This window comes from Thamnophis sirtalis, unplaced genomic scaffold, assembly GCF_051295495.1.
Source record: "Thamnophis sirtalis isolate CommonGarterSnake01/CBP01778 unplaced genomic scaffold, rThaSir2_p1.2 scaffold_4, whole genome shotgun sequence".
NCBI classification, from domain to species: domain Eukaryota; kingdom Metazoa; phylum Chordata; class Lepidosauria; order Squamata; family Natricidae; genus Thamnophis; species Thamnophis sirtalis.
Window position 1 is genome coordinate 61540557 of NW_028261384.1, and position 23997 is coordinate 61564553.

Sequence of the window (23997 nt, forward strand, 5' to 3'; positions counted from 1 at the left end):
AATGTATGGTACATTGCCAGAACTAAAGAGTATGGATTGTACTACAAACCCGATGTTTGTATTATATTTGAAAATTTGCCTTGATTTTCCTGTGTAGGAAAAATCTTGTTTACCTGTATTACTTCATCATAAAAGTTTACCTGATCTTACAATCTGCCCTTATTTTAAAAGGAATGTTGCCTCTAATGTTATATTGGTTTATTAGTGTACTACTGCAATTCAACATTTTGTGATCACTATGCCTAAATTGTATGAATGTACTTATCAACGTTGTAATTTTGCGATTGAAAAAAGTCAATAAAAACAAATATAAGAAACAAACACCAGATTTTTCCACGACTCTGCAGCTTTCCTGTGTGTTTTTTTTCTAATGCAAAGACTATATAGCAAGGTTATGTTATATGTATGACATAGATATATACAGTTATATATACATATATACAGTGCAGTATGCTTATATGTTTGTAGTAAACTGTTTGTAAAGTCTGTCTCCCCCCCCCCCCATTTTTTTGTAAAACAGCAAATGTACTTAGGAATCACTTTGACTTCAGCATAAATAACTGAAGATGTCAAAGTCAATTAAAACTTTTTCCATTAAGTTCCATGAATCTCATTTCAGTGAGTCTCAGCCCACAATCATGTATTGGATTGTCTTCATAGGCAGCAAAAGCATTTAATTTTTCCTCCCCTCCACATCATAATATAAAAAAATATTTTCAAAATAAAAAACATTTGAGCATAGATTAAATTTGTAAATATTTGTAAAAATGATTATACCATCTCATAAGCTAATTTACTTAGCAAAAAGCACATTTGGGTCCAAATTAGTACAACTTCAAGTACATCTTCAAGCATTGCTAATACAAATAAAATTAGCACAGAGCTTCTGTGACACTGCTGCAAAGTACATGTAAATAGAACCATGCTAAATATTTGAGAAAACTTTAGGATCACTGCATATAATCATGCCATATTTTAATTTTTTAATTAATAAGATTAATTATAATTTGGATTTTTTCCCATCTATCAACATTTAGTTTAAGATATAAAATAGGCCTTTTTCAAGAAACAACACATTAATAATTCCTGGTATAAAATAAAATTAACCATACATATGAATATTGTCAAATTCTGATTATTACATTCCTAATTTTAAGTACATTTATTTAAAATGTCCCACTATTTTAAATAAACTTAATAATGTTTATGTTTCCCTTAAACTTTTCAGTCAATTTTCACTGAGATGAATTCTGCTGATTTCAGTGTAATTTTAATATAAATAATGCTTTTATTTGGCATTTTATTTAAATTGATCCATATTGAATCCATTGGATTCAAACAAACAAACTAAATTCTGATATTCAATAATATGAATAAATCAGAGCTAGTCAACCTTTTTATACCTACCACCCACTTTTGTATCTCTGTTAGTAGTAAACTTTTCTAACCCCCCACTGGTTCCACAGTAATGGTGATTTATAAAGTAGGGAAGTAACTTTACTTTATAAAATTTATAAAGCAGAGCTACAGCAAACCCCTACCACCAACCATGAAAACTGGAACGCCCACTAGTGGGCAGTAGGGACCAGGTTGATTACCACTGGACTAAGTTATGATACTCAGTGATACTATACTACCCAACCAACCAACCAAAAAATATCCGTAAGAATACATAATTTCTTAAGATTAAGTGTATCAAATATTGTTTGGCTCCAGCATTTCTAAGCTTGCACTTTCCTATGCATTTGGAAGCCATGCCATTTTTCCTGAATCTGGCCCTAAATTATTATATTTTTTTCAACAGGAATCAATACAGCTACAGCTTTCAAGTTTCCCCAACCTACGAGAAGAGGATAAATCTAGTAAAGATGACTCTGAGAAAGAAAAAGAGAAGGATAAAAACAAAGAAAAAAATAGAAACAGTGAAAAAACCAAGATAAGCATGTTATCAAAAGGTGAACAAAAGTATTTCAGTCATTATTTAGTCATTTACACATGGAGACATTTTGAATGTTTGTGTTGCTTTTGTATGTAGTTGAATTAGTTTGTATTTTTTATATTCTGTAATTGTTTGTGAGATTGTGATATACGTATAGTTTATATATTAACTGTAGAATACATATATGATTGGTATATAACAAATGTGATATACAAAACAAATTCTCTTTACATCTAAAATATGTGCTGAAAGAATATCTTAAACTTTCAAAGTCATAATAATTCTGACAATGTACATCCATATAAAGAGGCTTAAATAATTACATAAAGAGAAAGAATTTGTTCTGTTCTAAATAATTAGATTAACCTTCCCCAAAATTTTTGTGGGATCAGCCATGGTGGACCACAGATTTTGCAGTTTGCTTCCTTCTCTTTCCCACCATACAGAGACGCTGCTGTATTGCAGCATCAAAACTGAAAACATATGTAATGTTTTTCATAAAAATGATATGCAAATGGCACAGCTGCATTAGAAATATTATAATAGAAAGTGTTATTTGTAAGTCAATGCATTATATATCCTGCCTACATATTTTCAACCTGATTCTAAAATCCATAAGCAGAGTTTATATTAAGAAGAGAAGTGGAAGCAGGGTAAGGACAGTGTGGAACAAAGGAAGAATACACACTAACTGAGTTGCTGCTTAGAGGAACCTATACCATGTGCTTGTAGACTTTTCTATCCATTATTGAAAGTGCTCCAGCATAGGAACATTTTGATGCGATAATAGTTTGCTGTGCATGTATTGTCGTTTATTTAACAGAAGCATTGCCAATTCCTTCTTGACAATTTATTTCTTGCTTTTAGAATTTTTCATACATATTACACAGCATAATTGTAATTATTCTAAATATCACATATGTAAAATATAAAAACTATTGTAGAGGTGACTATCTAAAAAATGTTCTAATTGTAGTGAATTTATCCCCTGATTTAGGTGCACAGTAGTGACTTCTTTTTATGATCCAAGAAAAAATCCTTAAATTCCAGGTTTTTGGAATGTTCTTCGTTCAGACCTTTCTATCTTTTCAGATAAAGTACGTTGGGTTGTGACAGCTACAATTAAAAAGAAATGTGTTAAAACCCATCTCCTGTAGTTGCCTTTATAAATGGTCCATAATTTTTTATTTAATCTTCATTTTGGAAAAAGTTTATGATTATATTTTCATTTTGCATGTTATTGATGGCTTAAATTGATGTTCTATCACTATGATAACTTTCAGCATAAAATTGCTATAGAAATAAATAGTACATAAAGTTATCTACTTGAAATATCCAGTCCTGACAAATGATGGTCTATCATTCATAGACTACCTGAATGAAATTTTTGTTTCAATCTTCACTGATGTGCTGACAGGCCAATTTAAATAAATACATTGAATCTCTACAGTAGTAGTAATTTATACCATAACTAATTAGAATCTATATCCATTTTTGTCATTTACTGCACTTTGTCACCTCATTGCTTTCTAGGATATTATTATGATATGGAAACTTTTTCTTTCATGACAACTAACTACATCTGAAATATGAGCTAGGTGACTGTTTTAAACATAATGCTTATGTTCTAAATTCTGGATTTCTTTATGGATTTACTCAAAGGATACATATTTCATAGATAATTCCATGAAAATGAAATCAATTTATTTGATTGACAGAATCAAAGTACTCTATTTTTCACGTGTGGGTATGGGTGTGCGCGCACACACACACACACACATACAGACACACAACCTTCCTTAAACTATAAATTAAGTATTTTTAAGAGCCGTGGTGGTTCAGTGGTTAGAATGCAGTATTACAGACTAATTCTGCTCACTGCCGGTTGCTAGCAGTTCGGCAGTTCAATTCTCAGCAGCTCAAGGTTGACTCAGATTTCCATCTTCCTGAGGTCGGTAAAATGAGGACCCAGATTATTGGGGGAAATATGCTGACTCTGTAAACCGCTTAGAGAGAGCTGTAAAGCACTCTCTAAGTGCTATTGCTATTTTATTTTAATATACTGTATATTCAGCATTCACTGTGTTTCTCTAACTAGAAACTACTGATTTCTCTAGATATTCTACTTTTGTAGAAATTCTTTAGCTATTCTAATATATCTTAGATACAAAAAGGTAAACACAGCAAAATGTATATGCATATAACATACACAGAGCATTGGTCCTGCAAAAATCTAGGCTTGTAGTTTAACGGTAAGTGAGTTCTATACTATTGCCCATGGCTGTCATTTATGCTTGGTTCCACTTGTTTTTGAAGTAGCCAAATCAATAGATTTGATTTGTCCAGTGAACAAATCAGGGAAAGAGCTTCCATGTTTTATTTCTCCATCCCCCAGTCAGCCAATAGTGCATACCAGCAGTTTTGGAATAGTGTAATATGCAAACAAATCCAAAGCTACTTTTATTTGTTATTCTATCTTCTATTTTGGTTTCATTTATCCATTCCTTTTACATTTGCTCAAATATAGATATCTCCAGAATTCAATCATTTTCAGTTTGTAATTTATTTATTTTTAAAAGCAATACTATATATATTAAATATTCAGTTGTGAGTGGTGCTTATAATTAAGCATGTGTTCTATTAAAATGTTATTAATGTAAGATGCAAGTTTCATAAATCAGGCACCCCTGAGGACAGATGGAGAGAAAGAAACTTTATTCCACACAATGGCTAGATTATTTTCACTTTTAAACAATGAAACAATTAGTAATGTATGTTTTTTCAGACTGCAGCCAAGAATATACATATACAACAGGCATAGATTTGCATGAATTTCTTTTTAACACATTAAAGAATAACCCCCGGTAAGTCCTAGTTTCTCTCTCCCTTTTTTGCATAGCTTGGCTCTTAGCAATTTGTAGGGATAGAATATTTCTTTCTAGAAAATGGTATTCGTGGTATGTGAAATAATGCCTGTATTAAAAAATTGTTTTAGCAAAACCTACATCATAAGTATGTACTATAAGGCTTGTATCCTACTTTTATCAAAATTTGGCTATTATTGGTCAAAATTTGGCTATTTACATGCATGCTTACACATAAGGGCATATACAAACGCAGACTTCTATAGCATTCCCAAACAGCCTTGCTAAACAAAAGTAACTAAAAAACATGCAATGCTTGTCAAATATAGCTAGCTGTGAGAGTTGTTTCAGAAAAAAATAGCTCTTATCAAAATGTGAATATTGAAAATCGTCTGCTGGTCATAAAAGAGATGCCATCCTATAACTTAGCTAGAAAGAACAAGAGAAAGAACACAAATTTTACTGCATTAGTGGCAGTTATGTGTCTCTTGTCAAACAAGACTGTGTACTAGAATTATTGTGTTGTTACATTTACCTTCCTTCTCATCAGGGCTCTTTCATTCTTTGAATTATATTTTTGTCGCCCAGTGCTTAGAGGAAGATCTGAAGCCAGCTTGCAATACACAGTGTGTGCAATATTTGATAGTTTCCAGTTTTTTTCAGGAGAAACACTTGTGTTTTTGTATGTTATGTGAATATTCTGAAAATCAAAGTAATCATGAAGAGTTCAGGGCAAACAAGAGTGCAAAATAAATAAATAAATCACTTTCCATGGAAAAGTTAGAGTAACATTTATAGTAATGTAATGTACATTAATTCAGGAATTATGTTACCCCATGAATATTAATATAGAGGAAATATCTATGTTTAACCTATAATTTCTGGTAGGAAATAAAGCTTTGGGGAAACTCATGATAAATTTTATAGAAATAAAAATAATGTCTCCAGATTTGGTGTCATTTTTCCATTTCAAGATTTTTTAATACATGAGAAACATATTTCTAAATGGAATAGATCTTTTGTTCGTGGAAGAGCACTCATGGAATCATATACTATTTTTCATTGAATGCCAAATCCAAAAACTCATAGTGGCATCCATATTCAAAGCATTATTTAAAAAAATAAATACAAAATGAAATAGGGATATAGCATATACCGTATTCCCCTCCCAAAAGAGGGTGAAAATTTGGGTGCGTCTAATGTAGCCCTGCCCACCCACTGGCCCCCACCCTTTGGCCTCTGCCTCCCGGAGGCCAATTTACCTCCTTACAGCAAATAGGAAAATGGGGCTTGCGGAGGCGACAATAGGCTATGGCAATCCCTGCAGCCTGAAACAGCTGATCATCAGGAGGCTGTGCTGAAACTGAAATCGAAAGTTAAACTTGCTATTTGCTGCTTACTGCAAGGAAGAAAATTGCTGTGAGGTAGAGACAGATCCCCCCCCCCTTTCTAATCAGGCTAAACTAGTCTGGTTTGCTGTTTGCTGCAAGGAGGTAAGTCAATAACTATAAATGCTTACAGAATGTTCAAATTATTAGATTTTTTAAAAGACTGCTTTATTATTGTTCTAGACAACTTAACAACATGAAGAAGCTTTTTAAAATAAATACTTGATTTGAAGAGGCCCAGTGCTATTGCATCTTTTTTTAAATAGCAGAGAATAACGTATACTTCCAGAAAGCCGCATCAATTTTAACAGCGTCTATACAATTATAGTCTGAAATGTAACACCACAGACAGTGTATATGTCTGTACTGTTTGCTGCAAGGAGTCAAATTGCTGGAAGGCAGAGGCAGATTCCCCCTCCCCCCCCATTTTCCTCCCCAAAAGCTAGGAGCATCTCATACTGTGGAGCATCTTATAATCTTAAAAATATGGTAAGGGAAAAGATTACAGATAAGTTCCTATCTATCATCTACCTGATAGGGTTACAAATCATCCTGACATTTATCTGTTTGAAAAGCTAGTTTTTAAAAATATTTTCTGAAGAAAAGCATGTTTAGAGCCAAGTAAATGGCTCTTCATCAGGAGAATATTAATGTCATTAAACAGGTCAAGGATAACTAGTTGAGTGGGAACTTTCCCTTTGCATCTCTAATCTCAACTGTTGCCCAAATTCCCATAAAAACATTTCATAGAATTATTCTTATCTTTTCATGACATTTGACATTAAACCAAGTTGCCAAAATATTTTTGAGACTAGTTTCTTCAGTGAACAATGTCAGTTAGGCTGGAATGATTAAGTCAATTGGAAATAATCTTTATTGTTAACCTCGCATAACCCAAATTTTGTGTGTTGTGATTGTTGACACTTGAACATAATGACGGTAGACTTAATTGTGGTCTTAAAACAATAACCATCTTTTCTGAACAGTACAGCCTAAGGGATATGTCATTTACAGCTATAATGAAATCAGAGGGTTGATAGAAATTATAATTATTAAGAAGATTTGTGTCTTATTAGACACTCTTATTTTTTGAAATACAAGGATAATAGATTATGCACAACTATCTATGTAAAATACCTCACTCAGGTACAAAAAAAAATCTACATTCTTATTTCCAACATATCCTAAGAACACTAGGCCTGCATTTCTTTCTTTGGATAGGAAACTTAATGAATCCTTTCATTAGAAAAGAAACTTAAGCATATTTGCACTACTCATAAATAAAATTCAGACTTTGAATTTCTTTGGTGTAATGAGACATATTTCAGACATTGCTGCCTGTTTTTCTTTTCTTCAGATTCAATTTTTGAAATATTTATTTTTCTTTTATTAATAGGAATAGAATGATACTATTAAAAATGGAGCAGGAAATCATTGATTTTATTAGTGAAGAGAGGTAAGTTTGTTTTCAGTACTTGTTTCTTGTTTTGTGACATCTTTTTATTTAAACATGTCAGAAATATATTCTCAAAGCAATTCTGTTGTATTCCTAAGAATATCATTATTAATATTTGTTTATCAGTGTACAGTAAAAGGAATGTTATATATTCCTTAATGTATATGTTGACTTTATTACAGTTTTATAATTATAATTGAGACTGCCTATTATATTTGTAAGTTGGGACAATTATAAAGTGGTTCATCATGTGACCAATCTCATTTTACAACCTTTTATACAGCAGTTGTTAAGACAACATATAATCAACAATCAATTGCTGCAGTAGTTAAGTGAACTGATTGTTTAATATGGAGCATTTTTGCTGAAAACTGGACATAAATTATGGTTTTCAAGCAAAAACATCATAAATCACATGGCCACAAAATGCTGTAAATGGCTCTAAAAGCAGACCAGTTATTGGGTACCCCAGTTATATAACTATGGGGAAGTGATGACCATTGGAACTTTGGAATCAAGATGTAAGCACCTTTTGGATTCTCTGGTGTAATTTCAAAGGATTAGTCAAAAGAATCCCTCAAATATCTACTTTTACTAACAGATAGAGAAAGTAACTTTATTTGGCTTTGAATTTACAGTGTGATTACTAAAGAATTCAGGGCCAGTGCCCGTGCCTATCTAGTTACCAAGTATAGTTTTAGTACGACAACAACTTTTACACTTCTTTAAGTGCTTTGGAGGTATGGCATGTTCAGTTATATCAAAAACATATTTTTCATTAATATATGATTACCATTAATTTCAAAAGTCAAATTTCATGTATGTTAAAATATAATCAAAACTTCTGTATTCATTTGCTTGCCTTCTTCTTATTAAATTTGCAATTACTCTTATTTTCCCAAACTACCCAAAATTGGCATAGACTGTTGGAATGACTTGAAAATGAGTTGAAATAAATGAATAGAAGAAGCAGAGAATTCAGAATCAAGTCTTCATGATTTTACAAATGTTTAAAAAGTGGTCTGCTATTATTCCATCATCTCAGGGTGGCAGCATATTGAGCCCTTTGATGTTTTGTTCCAGTTCCCCCAGATGTCATCGTATCAGCCAATGCTGGTGCACAGAGGGGTGGCTAACTTTGGCATGGATCACAATTTGGATCAGACTGGGAAATCTGTAATTATCAACAAGACCAGCAACATGAGAATGTAAGTGCTACCCTTCTTTGCTTTCTGATTTTCCTTTCCTAAGAGTCCTGAATGCATTTTATTCATTATATCCAAGAGTTTCTTTGTTCTTTTATTCCATTTCTTACATATTGAATAATAATTATTTTTTTCACATTCATTCTCACCTGGATAATACCAATCTCATTCTGAAGACCACCAAAATCAGGAAATGTCCTGAAGCAAATCAATCAGTGGACAAGAAAAGTATTCTGAATTGTGCCTCTACAATGAAGTTATTTACCTGCTTTCTTATTATCACTTGATAATATATTTTGAAAGAACAGATATGTTGGAGTAATGGTACATGTAATGACTATGTTTTAAAACAATATGGCATTTCCAAACAACTCGCCCCCCCTCCCTTATATATAGACCTTTTAAAGATTGGATGCTTTACTAGTATAAATTCTTTTTTTCATATGGATTACCATTCCTTCTCAGATTTTAACTGTGTATGAATTAATTCACTTTGCAAAGCAAATAAATTTAAGGCATTTGATTATTTGAAAAACAGATATCTCATAATATAAGAGTTTGAGGTGATAGAAAGGAAAACCTGAATACTATTCCTTGCTTGTTATATCTTAAAACATTGAAGACACATAAATAAAAATACCTAGGAAAATATTAAATGATCTAATATTTTTAAAAATAAAAGTTTATGGGAGTTCCGGGGAGGGACCTTGCCGTCGTCGTCGGCTTAATTGAGCTGCCTCCAGATTTCTAGTTCGTTATCTATTTAATATCCAGTAGATATCTCTTTCTTCAGGCAAGAAAAAAGCAGAGAGTGACCCAGTCGGTAAGAGCCTTCTTTGAAGTTTGCAGGGTTTTTTTTGGCTGCGAACGGAGGGGGAGAGACAACCAAGGCTGAGTCATTTAACTCCGGCCAGAAAACCTCAGCTGTTTTTTACAGCACAAGGCAAGGAGACCCCCCCCCCCCCCTTAGGACAATTTCTGAAACTATATTATTGGAAATTAATACAAGCAGAGCCCGGACCTGAGAACTTTATTCGTTTTTCCTACCAAAATACTAGCTTCAACGTTATAAAAAATTCCTTTGTGTAATTGCTTCAAAGATGGCGATCTTATAGCTTTCGCATTTGTATATCTCTAACTTCCTGGCACAGAATCAAAGGAATAACCTCTCACAAATTAATTAGCTCCACTCCCTTGAAGATTTCCTCTTATCAATCTCTAAAAGTTTTCAAAGACTCTTTTGCTAATATAGAGACATTCCAAACAGAGTTTTTTTTCTTTGTTGAACTGTTTTGACGTAATGCTAATCCTTTGAAACCTACTGTAAACTCTGTAAAAAGGGAGGAATTTTTCTTTTTTTCTTGTAAGCTGCACAGCGGGCTAGAAAAATTTGATTAAGTGCTTAAAGCAAAACATAATGGCATCAAAACCAAATCCTGCAAAATTACCTCCGAGAGCTACGTCCCCCATACCTGGCACAAAGTTGCAGCCTCCACCCTCTATGCCCCCTAGTGGAGATGTACCAACGAAAGAATTCTTTTTGGAAATGTTTAGAGAATCTAGAGAACAGAATTTAGAAACTTTCAGAGCATTCAGAGATGAAATAAGGAATGAGATAAAAGTCTTATATGATAACTTTGATACTAAGATTACTAAAATGAATGAGGATATGATGGGAATTGTAAATGTACTGACAGAATATGTTTCTGGAATGGAAGATAACTTAGAGGTTCTTAATGAAGCTAAAACTAACTTGACATCTAAAACTGAAGTGGTGGAACAAAAAGTTGAAAACGCTGAAAAACAAATTATTATGATACAGTATAAGCAGATGGAGCTTGCATTAAGAGTCAGGGGGCTGCGCGAAGAGAAGCAGGAGAACTTAAAGCAGATGTTTTCAGAGGCTTTTGACTGTCTGGTGGGAAGACCGGGATCCAATTTTGATTGGCAGATTGACAAAATTTATCGCGTTAATTCGTGGGCGGCAAAACAGAAGCAACTCCCCCGAGATGTGGTAATATACTTTGTTACAAGAGAGTTCAGAAACATGATATTACAAGAGTCCTATAATACCAGACTTCAAATTGGCGGACAGGACTTGATTGTCTTGAAGGAAATACCACCTCAAATGCTAAGAGCCAGGAGAGATTATGCTTTTTTGGTGGAAGAGCTCAGAAAGCGTCAGATACAGTATAGATGGGATGTCCCATTTGATATCATAGTTACATTTGATAAGCAAAGATACCGTCTCAATTCTGTATGGAAAGCTCGAGATTTCTATCATAAGATTCTGAAGGTGGGACACCCTGAATCATCTGGATATGGAGAAAGACCACGAGAAGGACAAGGCAAACAGCAAACCACACAACTACCAGATAAAATGTACCATCTCCCCCTTCCGGAAGGGCAAGGGGTCAGGGAACAAAGACCCAACTGTGCGACTACTACACAAATGGAAAAACAAGCCACAACACAACAATCCCAACAATCACCGGCCATCGATCAAGGAGTTTCAGCGACAAGCTCAGAAGCCGTGGGAGGAGCCAGATCAAAGGTGAGACAAGCCATGCGGGAGGCTCTAAAAAAGCTTCAGGCAACCAAAAATGACAACTAAGATTTTGACATGGAATGTTAACGGACTGAACTCTCCACAGAAGAGAAAGAAAATATTTCATTATCTCAAACAGTTTAAGAATGATATAATTTGCTTGCAAGAAACTCATATCAAAACAACTGATCAAAAATACTTGTTTAACCCCAAACTTGGTCAACATTTTGTGACCTCTGCCACTGAAAAGAAAAATGGCATAGTTATATACTTAAGAAAAGACATTAAAGCCGAGCTGATTGAAGCAGATCCCTTTGGAAGATATATTGCACTAGATATAATCTTAGAAGGGAAAAAGACATTACTTTTGGGAATTTATGCTCCTAATCAACAGCAAAATGGATTTTATAGAAATCTTCATGCCAAATTAGTACAGTGGGACTTTAAGTCTTGTATACTATTGGGTGACTGGAATGGCGTCATTGACACTAAAAAAGATAAGAAGACATCTCGCCCGAACACCAAAATCCGAGCTAAGTTACCCAAATCTTTTTTTGATATGATGGACGATTTCGAATTGCGAGATGTTTGGCGCGAAAGGAATGCAGAGGAATATGACTACACCTTTTTTTCTGATAGACATCAATCTCTTTCAAAGATTGATTTCATCCTAATTACTAATGATTTACTTTCTAGGGTGAAGAAGACAAAGATTGCGGCGAGGGTTCTTTCGGATCATAACCCAGTTTGGATGGAACTGGGAAGGGTAGTGCAGGCAAGAAGGTCTTGGAGGTTGAATGAAAATTTATTTAGATATGAAAAGTATATTAATGATTGTAAAAAGTTGTTATCTGAATACTTTGTTCTTAACATGAATAAGGGTACATCTATGGAATATGTATGGGATGCAAGCAAAGCGTATATGAGAGGAGTATTGATGAATATAAACAAAATACATAGACACAAACAAGGGCAAAAACGAAAAGAATTGGAAGAGGAAATTAAAGGGAAAGAGTTGGAACTAACATTAAATCCAGGTGATATAAAGGCTAAGGAAGCAATCTCCATATTAAAATCCCAATTCGATATGCTGATTTCTGGCCAGGTAACCACCAGCTTATTATATGCAAAACACAATACTTTCTGCAATGCAAATAAACCCGGCAGGTGGTTGGCTTACCAGATTAGGAAAAAAAGAAAAAATCGAAACGTATCCAAATTGCGTTATAGAGGGAAGGAGGTGTTTCAACAGGAGGAGATTCAAAAGGCATTTCGAGAATTTTATACAGAACTGTACAAGGAGGACAAAATTAGGGGTTTAGACATAGATAAATATTTAGATAAAGAGAAAATCCCCCTAGTTAGAGAAGAATACAGGCAAAAGTTGAACCAACCAATAACCTCTGGGGAAATCCTGCAGGTAATCAAACAACTAAAGTTAGGGAAAGCACCAGGTACAGATGGTTTAACACCGGTTTATTATAAAAACTTACAGTTAGAAATGGTAGAACCTCTTAGAGAATTATTTAATAAAATTCAATCGGAAGGTAAAGTGCCCCCATCATGGAAGACAGCGTTTATATCATTGATACCCAAAGAAGATCAAGATACTACCCAGCCAAAAAATTATAGACCTATCTCATTACTTAATGTAGACTATAAGATTTTTACTAAAGTATTAGCAAATAGGTTAATGGTGGTTATTCAACAATTGATAAAAAACCGACCAAACAGGCTTTATACAGGGGAGGCAGATGAAGAGCAATGTTAGATTAATCATTAATGCTTTAGAATACTTGGGAAAGAATAATCAAATCCCTGCCGCACTCATATTTTTGGATGCTGAGAAGGCCTTTGATCGAGTGAATTGGCAATTCCTGTTGAAGATATTGCAAAAAATGCAGATAGGAGATAGTCTTTTACGGTCAATTGCTGCAATATATCAGCAGCAAACAGCCCAAATCATAGTCAATGGAAGACTCCTTTCAAATCGAAAAAGGGACAAGACAGGGCTGTCCTTTGTCCCCACTATTGTTCATTATAACTTTGGAAGTATTGCTGAATAAAATACGGGGCCTGGATGGTCTAAAAGGGATCAAGATTAGACAGCAAGAATATAGAGTCCGTGCTTTCGCGGATGATCTGGTCATAATATTGGAACAACCGCAGGAATCCAGTACGATCTTAATGAATACAATTAATCAATATGGTCAAGTCTCTGGCTTTAAAATAAATTTAGGAAAAACTAAAATATTAGCCATAAATATGGATACTAAACAAAAGGAAGAATTAGGAGCGATGCTAGGATGTGAGGTAGTTAAGAAAGTCAAATACCTTGGAGTTAATATTCTAACTTCAAATGGGAAATTATACAAGCATAATTATGAACCACTTTGGCATAGTATACAGATGGAGATGAAAAGGTGGGAGAAATTGCATCTATCCTTGCTGGGTAGATAGCGGCAGTAAAAATGAACATCTTACCAAAATTTTTATTTGTTTTTCAAATGTTACCAATACTTAAAAGAGATGCGAATCTTTTAGAATGGCAGAAGGGTATCAACAAATTTGTATGGGCAGGAAAGAAGCCGAGGGTAAAGATGAAAATAATGCAAGATGTACGTGAAAGAGGAGGATTGAAATTACCCAATTTAAAATTATATTATGATGCAGTGGCATTATCTGCAATCAGTGACTGGACCCATTTAACCAATGATAGAATATTGAATATCGAGGGACATGATTTGGTATATGGTTGGCATGCTTATTTGTTATTCAACAAAAAATTAGATAAGAATTTTAAAAATCATATTTTAAGAAATGCTTTATTGCGGGTCTGGAAAAAATATCAACACAGACTAAATGATAAGCTGCCCATGTGGGCAATTCCTAGACATGCAATTCAAAATATGAATATAGAACAAAAACACGATAGAACCACTTACAGACAACTTCTCACTTCAGAAGGGGGGGTGTTACAATTAAAATCTTTAGAGACACTTAAAGAGGAGAAGGTAGTTCAGACATGGTTTCAGTATGGCCAATTACAGGCTAGGTGGAAAATAGACCAAAAAACCAGCTTTGAAACAGTTGAGGATAATTTGTTTAAACAAATAAGAGATCAAAGCTTAATGCATATAAAGAGGATATATAATGTATTAATACAGATGGATTCCGAAACGGAACTGATTAAAGACTGTATGATAAAATGGGCACAGAATATTGAAGAACCAATAATGTTGGACACATGGGAAAGAATATGGGTAAGAAATGTGAAATTTACACAAGCACAAAACTTGAGAGAAAATTTTTATAAGATGTTTTATAGATGGCATTTAGATCCCAAAAAGCTCGCTTCTATGTATCCGAATGTACAGCCTAAATGTTGGAGATGTGGTTCCCTTGATGCTACATATTTTCATATATGGTGGACATGTCGAAAAGTTAAGGCATTTTGGATAAAACTGTGGTGGATTATGCAAAATATCTTCAAAAGAAGGATAAAATTCACCCCTCAGTTATTTTTACTAGGTATATGTACTGATTTTACAGTGGTAGAGACTAATTTGGTTCTGTACTTAATAACTGCAGCAAGACTGTTGGTGGCACAATACTGGAAGAAGGAAGACGTACCTACAACTCAAGAATGGACTTTGAAAGTTATAAACTTAGCCAAGATGGCAAAAATCTCAGCATATCTTAAAGACCACTCAAACGAGAGATATAAACGAGACTGGAAAAAATGGATTGATTATATACAAAGCAAATATGGGACTAAGAAATTCCAGATAGCATATGCTTAAGATTAGTAATAATTTAAACTGTTTAAAGTTTGGGTAACAGTAAGAAGCTGAGTTCAACGCAGAGAGCCTTTTGATCTTTTTCTTCTGCTTTGTTTTAAAGATATTTTAGACTGTGTTTGTTAAAAAGCTATACTGTGTACGGGCTCTGGGAAGTCGGGGGGAGGGAAGGGAGGTGGGGTTTTAGGGGGAGGGGGGAGGGGGGAAATATAATATGTCTTAGATCTCAAAGCACATGATTGCACTTGTATACTGTGGCCTTTTAATGTTAGTGTAAAAATAGGACAAGCTGAATATATTGATAGACAATAGAAATACACCGAAGGGAGGAGTAGAGTGAAAGAAGAAAGAGGGGTAGTGAGGGTGGGAGAGAGGATTGGAGGTAGGAGGAGAAGGAAGGGAGGGAATGTATTGGGAGAGAGGAGCTATAGTGGGGGAGGGGAAGTAGGTAGTAGAGGAGAATGTTAGAAGGAAGAATGTAAGTTGGAGGGGGTGAAAGAGGGTGTATGGTGGGTCAAGGTGGCATATTGGGTTTGTATTTTGGGGGGTATGGTCTATGAAAGCGAGGGCTGTGTTTATTATTCAATGTTATATGCCCCGGTCATGCACAGTATACATGTGATTGAATGAAATGAAATGGAAATGGAAATAAACGTATTTTACATCAAAAATAAAAGTTTATGGCTTGTAGAGAACACTGGGAAAGTTCCTTGCACAGTTTTAAATCCAAGATCTACCCACTTTCTGAGGAGCAGCATTTATGTCAGTGTGCCAATGAGCCTTTTAATAAGCTTCCTATTGGTGGAAACAAAAGATTTTTAAATCCTAATGGCAATGAGGAATGATGTATCTTAGTATGAGGGGATTTGTGTGAGTGGATGCAAATAAGGTATGTGAACAGAGAAGCATATAAAAGTGTAGATCTTTTAAGCATGCCCACAGGGAAATAGAGCTACCTATTTCTATCATGCAGCTCTTGATCTATTTGGCTCAAGCTAATTTGTACCTTAGAGAGAAATAATTTGCCTATCTTTACAGTAATGCTTGATTTCTAATTCTACAGTGTCAGATTATGTGCCATTCTACAAGCCTGATGTTTTTTCAGTCACTTTTTTGGACCTAGGGAACTTTTGTAGATACAGATTATTCTGTTTTGTTTATTGAAGGCAACAGATCTATGCAGATTAATTTTTGTTTAATTCTTGAATGATTCAAATGTAAAGCAGTCCATGCAATTTCTCTAAGAATGATTCAGTGTACCTGGCTTACAGGTTACCTGGCTTGCAGTGCAAGAAAATTGATGGATGAAAGCAAATAATGAAAAAACTCTTTATATATCATTTTGGAGATAAATAATTAGCTACATGAGTCTTGTATTTTGTATTTGTATTTAAGTTTATTTATATGCCGCCCTTTTCCCTGGGGGGACTCAGGGCGGCTTACAACTTTAAAAGGGGGGGGGGGAAACAAACTTTTAACATATAGAACAATACATCATTAAAACACAACATTCATACCATTCGGGCGGGTTGCAATCTTTAGCCCCAGGCCTGACGGGACAGCCAGTTTTTAAGGGCTGTGCGGAAGGTCTGGAGGGTGGTGAGGGTACGAATCTCCACGGGGAGATCGTTCCATAGGGTCGGAGCTGCCACCGAGAAGGCTCTCCTCCGCGTGGTTGCCAGTCGACATTGACTGGCGGATGGAACTCGGAGGAGGCCTAATCGGTGAGATCTAATTGGTCGAATGGAGGTGATTGGCAGTAGGTGGTCTCTCAAGTACCCAGATCCACTACCATGAAGGGCTTTATGGGTGACGAGTAGCACCTTGAAGCGTACCCGGAGATCGACAGGTAGCCAGTGCAGCTCGCGGAGGATAGGTGTTATGTGGGTGAAGCGAGGTGCACCCACAATCGCTCGCGCAGCCGCATTCTAGACTAGCTGAAGTCGCCGAATACTCTTCAAGGGCAGCCCCATGTAGAGCACATTGCAGTACTCCAGCCTAGAGGTCACAAGGGCACGAGTGACTGTTGTGAGAGCCTCCTGGTTCAGGTAGGGGCGCAACTAGTGCACCAGGCAAATGCCCCCCTGGTCACAGCTGACAGATGGTGTTTGAAAGTCAGCTGTGGGTCCAGGAGGACTCCCAAGTTGCGGACCCTGTCTGAGGGGCGTAGTGTTTGACCCCCCAGCCTGAGAGATGGAATGCTTGCCGAATTAGTGGGAGGGAAACACAACAGCCACTCGGTCTTATCCGGGTTGAGCACGAGTTTGTTAGCCCTCATCCAGTCCCTAACAGCTTCAAGGCCCTGGTTCATCACGTCCACCGCTTCATTGAGTTGGCACGGGGCGGACAGATACAACTGAGTATCGTCCGCATACTGATGGTATTTTATCCCGTGCCGCCGAATGATCTCGCCCAGCGATTTCATGTAGATGTTGAAAAGTAGGGGGGACAGGACCGAACCCTGCGGCACCCCATATGTTAGGGGCCTAGGGGTCGATCTCTGCCCTCCAACTAACACTGACTGTGACCTGTCCGAGAGGTAAGAGGAGAACCACCGCCAAACAGTGCCTCCCACCCCCACCTCCCGTAGTCGTCGCAGAAGGATACCATGGTCGATGGTATCGAAAGCCGCTGAGAGGTCAAGGAGAACCAGGATGGAGGCGTGGCCTCCGTCCCTGGCTCTCCAGAGTCATATCAATCAAGACAGTTAATCCTTTTTTCCTACCTTTCTTTTTTTTCAATTATTTTTTTATGTAATAATCTTCCATTAAACAGTGTGTCGACTGGTTACAAATATCTTTGTGCAATAATAATCAACATTTATAATACTATTAATTGCATTGATATTAATTCTCTAATCTTACAATTCTAATATTTAACATAATAAACTATTCTCCTGTGCACTGCTTGGAGAGTCCAAGCATGGGTTAAATTCTGCCTTCTGCCCAAGAACTGAATTGGAATTTCTTTGGCCACCCCTCTGGAAAAAACGTTAGTTTTTTCAATTCAGTCTAGTCCAGTGGACGTATCCAAAGAGATTCCAGCAGTTCTTGATCAGATAAGCTTGGGCCCTCTTATAATTCCCTTTTGATTTCTTCACACTTCTTTGATTATTTCCTTTTCTCGGAATTTCTTTTATTCGTAGTTTTTTTTTCCTTTGGGGCAGGTTGGGAGTCTTTTTAGTTTGTTAATCTCCCTCATCAGTGCCGTGACGCTCTGGGCTAGCTCACACTCCATGGCGGTCAGCTAGAGCACTCAGCTTGCCAACGACTCTGCTGCAACTGATTGAGCCTGTGCACGGGGCTATGGCCAAGTTGTTCTCCAAATGGTCGGAAGTCGGAGCGCTTCCTCACCAAGTGGTTGGGTGGCCATTTTGAGCGCAAGAAAATTTCGCACAGATCACTGCCAGTGTCTTCCCCTGTCCGGCATGTCCAGCAGGTTTGTTTTGCCTGAGCCTTGTTCTGCAGCTTCGGAGGTCTTGGCCTGCCTGGTCAGCCCAACAACCAGAAATTTGCCTTGGCACTGGGAGCCACTTCTGGTTCGTGCCAATAGCTATTGTCGGCCTGCAAGCTCCTGCAATCAGTGAACACCCATCAGCAACCTTTGGGTGAGTGGCAGTGCACCTCTTTGCCCCTTGTGAGCACTGGAAATCAGCCTGTCTTGCTTTCTGCATTTCAAGAGCCACCTTTTCTGCTCCCATGGCTTCCAGATGCCCCAGAGAGGAGGCAGAACAGCCAGGCCCCTCCACTAGCAGATATTACTCCAGGCAGGCTGGCATTAAGGCTTGTAAGGCCCTGAAAGGACCAAGGGGGTGGACAGGATAGCAGCTAGTGCCAAGAAGTGCTGGAAAAACAGTTTGCCAAGGTCCATCGACAGACCATGGCTACTTCCCAGCGATCTTCTCCTCCAGGCTCCCCTGCCAGGCAAGTTTCCTCTCGCATAGACCACCCTATCTCTGATAACATGAAGGAACCCAGGATCTGTCTCCTGATGATGCTTCAGAGTACTCTGGGTCACCCAGACCCTCCCTTAGTGTTGTGACTCAGCAGAAGTTTGCTGTGAGTTGAGTCGGGATGCAGGAATAACAATGCAGCTGGGGCTCGTTAGTGTCATCTTCTGGAGATAAAAGGACTGATGGTGCCACACCCTGGTTGCAGAAGTCAACGTTCATTCATTCGTTCGTGATTCGTCGTTCGTTTATGGAGAATTCAGTTCCGTTCCTGTTTGAGTTTGTGAGACACTTGGATAAGTGATTTTGTTTCCTGAAAACCTTGTGCTGTAAGAGTTTTGTTTCTGCATTCTGCTGCATAACCCTTGTTGCCAGAGACTTTATCTATGTTTATTTTGGGCTCGCAGCCAGCGTGAGCCGAGACTGATAAAGACTTTCTTTTGGCCAGTTTTGTGTGACTTTAGTTTTGGAATAGGCTAAATGGGGGCCAGAACACTTAGTGGGGTGGGGAGTTATTTGCCTGCCCTCCAGTGGCACAGGAGGAACAGCTGGCCATTTCTTTGCCATTGGTTCCAACACATATCATAATTCCAACTGTGGCTCTATCATGCCTGGGAAGGATCAGGAACCTTCGCTAATTTCGGAGATACGAGAGGTCATAGCTAAAGCCATTTCCCAAGGTATATCTGAAGGCCTTCAACAACGAGACTATTGCCAACCTAGGTTGGCTTACAACTGCCCCCAATCCAGGGCAGGACACGCATGTGGCCTCCATCAACTCCCTACTCCTCCCTGGCTAGCGAAGAATCTGTCTGGGGGAAGATGACACAGCTGAGCAGGATTTTTTTGAGGACGAGGTCTCTTCCTTTGCAGGGCTCTTTAATATGGCCTTATTTAAATTCATCTTTTACCAGACCAAAGCCTCCACCCAATTGGGGGTGACCCCAGCCCCTGATCAGGGCACTAAGGGGCTCCAGGATCCTAGCGAAGGCCTTTTAACGAACCAATCCAGGCTCAGGAGATTGTTCCTTTGCCTAAATTATTTCAAGTTCAGAGACAGTGAGCACAACCAGGTGCCCCTGCTACCCCCAGTAGCAATGACAAAAAATTTATAGTGTGGACCCCACATTTGAGGAACTCCTCAAGTTGCCTTCTGTTGACACTCCTGTGGCTTCCCTCACTTCATCCTCTGTACTTCCTCCAGACCTATTAGAGGGCTTAAAGGCAGAGGATAAGAGATCTGAGAAAGCTTGTTACAAAACTCATCAGGAAGCAGCGTGGGCAATTAAAACGGCCACATCTACATCCTTTTTTAATAGGGCTTCTGGGGCAAAGCTCTGGCTTTGCCAACTGCAAGCTAGGCTACCTGCTGGCGAAGCCAGGTTATGCCACGATGTGAACAAAATAATAGCGGTGGCAGAATACTTAGCAGATGCCACTCTTAATGCCGCCAAGTTCGCCTCTAGAGCTTTGGCCTCAAATGTCACCACATATCATCTTTTATGGCTCAGACATTGGAATGTAGACATGGGATCCAAATGGAAATTGGCAGTTTCCCCCTTCAAGGGGGGGGGTAAATTGTTTGGTGAATCCTTGGATCCGGTCCTAGTGGAAACCAAGGACAAGAGGAAGGTCTTACTCTCTGTCTCCAAAAGGGCTGACCATCAATCGCCTGCTTATTTCTGCAGGCAGGTGCACAGGGCACCCGAAGTGGCGATTAGTTCTTCCTTTCAATGCCCCTACACTGCCTCAGGACCGGCAGTCCTTTTGGGACAAGAACAGGCAACATAATTTTTCTATGTGGTCATTTCGCAGAGAGTCAGATTCCAGACCCTTCCGTCAAAATAAGTGACCATCATCAGGCTCCTCCCATTGGAGGCTGACTACAACTGTTCACCAATCAGTAGGAGTTGATCAGTGGGTCCTCCAGACAGTGAGGCAGGAACTCACTTTGGAGTTCATCCCTCCCCGCCACTTCATCCGCTGCCCCACCCACTCCTGTCCAATCAAGAAAAGTCTCATAGAAATGAGATCCTTCATCTTCTTGACAGCAGAGCCATAGAGCCAGTTCCCCAAGGGCAAGAGGGCAGGGGGTTCTATTCCATTCTATTCCTAGTCCCCAAGAATTCAGGTGGGTGGAGAGCGATTTTGGACTTGAAGCTGCTCAACATACATCTGGCATACAAGTGCTTCAAGATGCAGTACCTCCAATCAATCCTCAGCTGCATCAGGCAAGGAGATCTGTTAACATCCATAGATCTGAAGGAGGCGTACCTGCATGTCCCAATTCGGCAGTCTAAGACAGTTTTCCTCATTGCCATCATGTCGGCCAGGAGGATTTTGGAGTTGGCTGCATTGTTAGTCAGGTGGGCTTGTGCATCATTCGCCTGACAGGATCATCCTCCATCTGGACCCTTCGTTTATTCCCAAAATCAACTCCTGGTTCCACAGGACCCAGGAGATAATATTACCAGACTTTTGCCTGAAATTAAGACATCCCAGGGAACAGCGTTAGCATACTTTAGATGTCCGAAGAGCCCTATGGAGGTATATTAAGTGGATTGCTTCCTCTAAGAGGTCTGAAGCACTCTCCATCTCCTTCCAGCCGGCTTTTATGAGTCACAAAGTCACCTCTTCGACCATTGAATGTTGGCTCAGAACTTGTATTGCCTTAGCATACGAACATCAGGCCAGACCCCTGCCAGGTTGCATAACAGCACACTCCAATAGAAGTGCAGCTACCATGGCAGCCTGGGTGACGCAAGCTTCAATTGAGGAAATTTGTAGGGCAGCCACCGGGGCCTTCCCCTCACTTTTCATTACAAACTACAAATTGGACAAATTTGCATTTGCAGAGGCATCCTTTGGGAGATGGGTGCTATAAGGGGTTCACTCCAGCACGGAGACCCCCAGCTCACATGTTTCCCACCCTAGTGACATTTAACTTGGGTATGTCCCATGTTTGGACTCTCCAAGCAGCACACAGGAGAATTATTGTTGGCTTGCCTGAACAATCTGGTCTGGGTGCTGCAGGAGAGTCCACCCCATCCTGGGATCACCTACCTGCCGTGAACTATTTCCCAGTGTGATGGGGAATAACATTGGATTACATTACAACAGGACCACTGCTTTATTGAAAAAAACTGACTCTAGCAAGGAACCAGAGGCATGGCCAAAGAAATTACATTTCAGTCCTTGGGCAGAAGGCATAATTTAACTCATGCTTGGACTCTCCAAGCAGCGCACAGGAGAATAGATTTATTATGTTAAATATTAGTATTGTAAGATTAAATAATTAATATCAATGCAATTAATAGTATTATAAATGTTGATTATTACTGCACAAAGATATTTGTACCCAGTCGACACACTGTTTAATGGAAAATGGAATTATTACATTAAAAAAATAATTTAAAAAAAGAAAGATAGAAAAAAAGGATTGTCTTGATTGATATGACTCATGTAGCTAATTATTTATCTTTAAAATGATATATAAAGAGTTTTATTCATTATTTGTTTTCATTCATCAATTTTCTTACAGGTACACTGCAAGCCAGACAAACTGTAAACCAGGTACACTGAATCATTCATAGAGAAATTACATGGACTGCTTTACATTTTAATCATTCAAAAATTAAACAACAATTAATCTGCATAGATCTGTTGCCTTCAATACTCCCAGAGAACGCCCAGAGAACAATCGTTCAGGTAAGCCAACGATCGTTAAAGTTTTCTATTTATTTTGTTACATAATAAAAGTTCTTTTATCAACAAAGTGTTGTCCGAATTCCCCCTTTAATATTCTCACCTAAAGACATAATTCATTTTGCATTATATTTCCATTATTTCCAATTTTAGCCGTATTACTTTTCTTCTCCTATTTTCCAATTTCTAGTTTTTAACATGTACAAATAATATAATTTGTCTGTCTCTTTAAAAATAAAAAATATCATTTCTTTTCATCTATTTTCTATTAACAATATGAATCTTTCAAATTTCAAGTTTCAAATTTCACATTTTATATAATCAAATATAATTAAATTTAATATATTTCTAATATTTTTATATTTTACCACAATTAATTTAGTCCTTCTTAGTTCTTCTCTTTGATACCAGATCCCAAGATAATCTAATCCTTTTCCAAAATTCAAAAGTTCTATATTTTCTTCCAGTGTAAACAAAATAAAGTCAAGTAAAAAGACAGACCTTCTTCTTCTATTCCTTTGTTTCAAAATGGTATTATGTCTCTTCTCTCCAGTAGGTTGCTTTATTGTTCCTTTATGTAATCAGATCACTAATTTGTCAAATCTTCTTGGTAGTCGAACCAAAAGTTCAAAGTCCATATTCCAATTTTCCTGATCTTCCCTTTTTTTTAGCTTTAGGTTTTTCTAAGTACGAATTTATTAACAAAGTTCTTCTTGATCTCAGTACTCTCTCACTGATAGCTTTCTCCTCCTTTCTTTCCATCCTCTGTATTCCGAGTGACGTTTAGCTGCTAGCTTAGCTCCAGAAAGCATTTAAGCTCCAAAATTTGTTTCTCTTACTCTTACATTGCCCAATCTTCCAATGTATCTTTTCTTGGCAGGTTGTACCTGCCAAGAAAAATAGGGGAGAGGGGGCTATTGCAAATCCATCAAACAGTAGAAGAAAAACTAAGTTGGAATGATTATGTGAACCAAAGTACAGAAAAATTGCTGCAGGCGGTTAAAATGAAGAATATTATAAAAACAACAGAAACAAAGGCAGAATACAGCTGAATGACAAATTAAATAGATGGAAAACCAAAGCTTTGCATGGACAGCACTTGAAAAACATTGAAATGTGATGGCAACCTTACATGGCCATGAC

The 23997-nt window shown here is 37.5% G+C and overlaps 1 protein-coding gene across 5 annotated transcripts in view; it reads left to right on the plus strand.

Annotated features, from left to right (window-relative positions):
• The window catches only part of ARPP21 (cAMP regulated phosphoprotein 21), a 147646-nt gene extending 124846 nt beyond the window's left edge, over positions 1-22800 (plus strand). For 2 of the 5 annotated variants that reach the window (XM_087711855.1, XM_087711854.1), the window contains exons 6-10: positions 1805-1955; positions 4725-4803; positions 7588-7647; positions 8731-8855; positions 22691-22800. In XM_087711855.1, coding sequence (XP_087567981.1) covers positions 1805-1955; positions 4725-4803; positions 7588-7647; positions 8731-8827 — 387 coding nt within the window. In that variant the 3' untranslated portion in view covers positions 8828-8855; positions 22691-22800. Of the gene's footprint in view, positions 1-1804; positions 1956-2936; positions 3037-4724; positions 4804-7587; positions 7648-8730; positions 8856-9028; positions 9481-22690 lie in introns of those variants that run through there. The other 3 variants (XM_087711853.1, XR_015696248.1, XM_014072544.2) reach the window with 3 other exon arrangements.
• The last annotated feature ends 1197 nt before the right edge of the window (positions 22801-23997 follow it).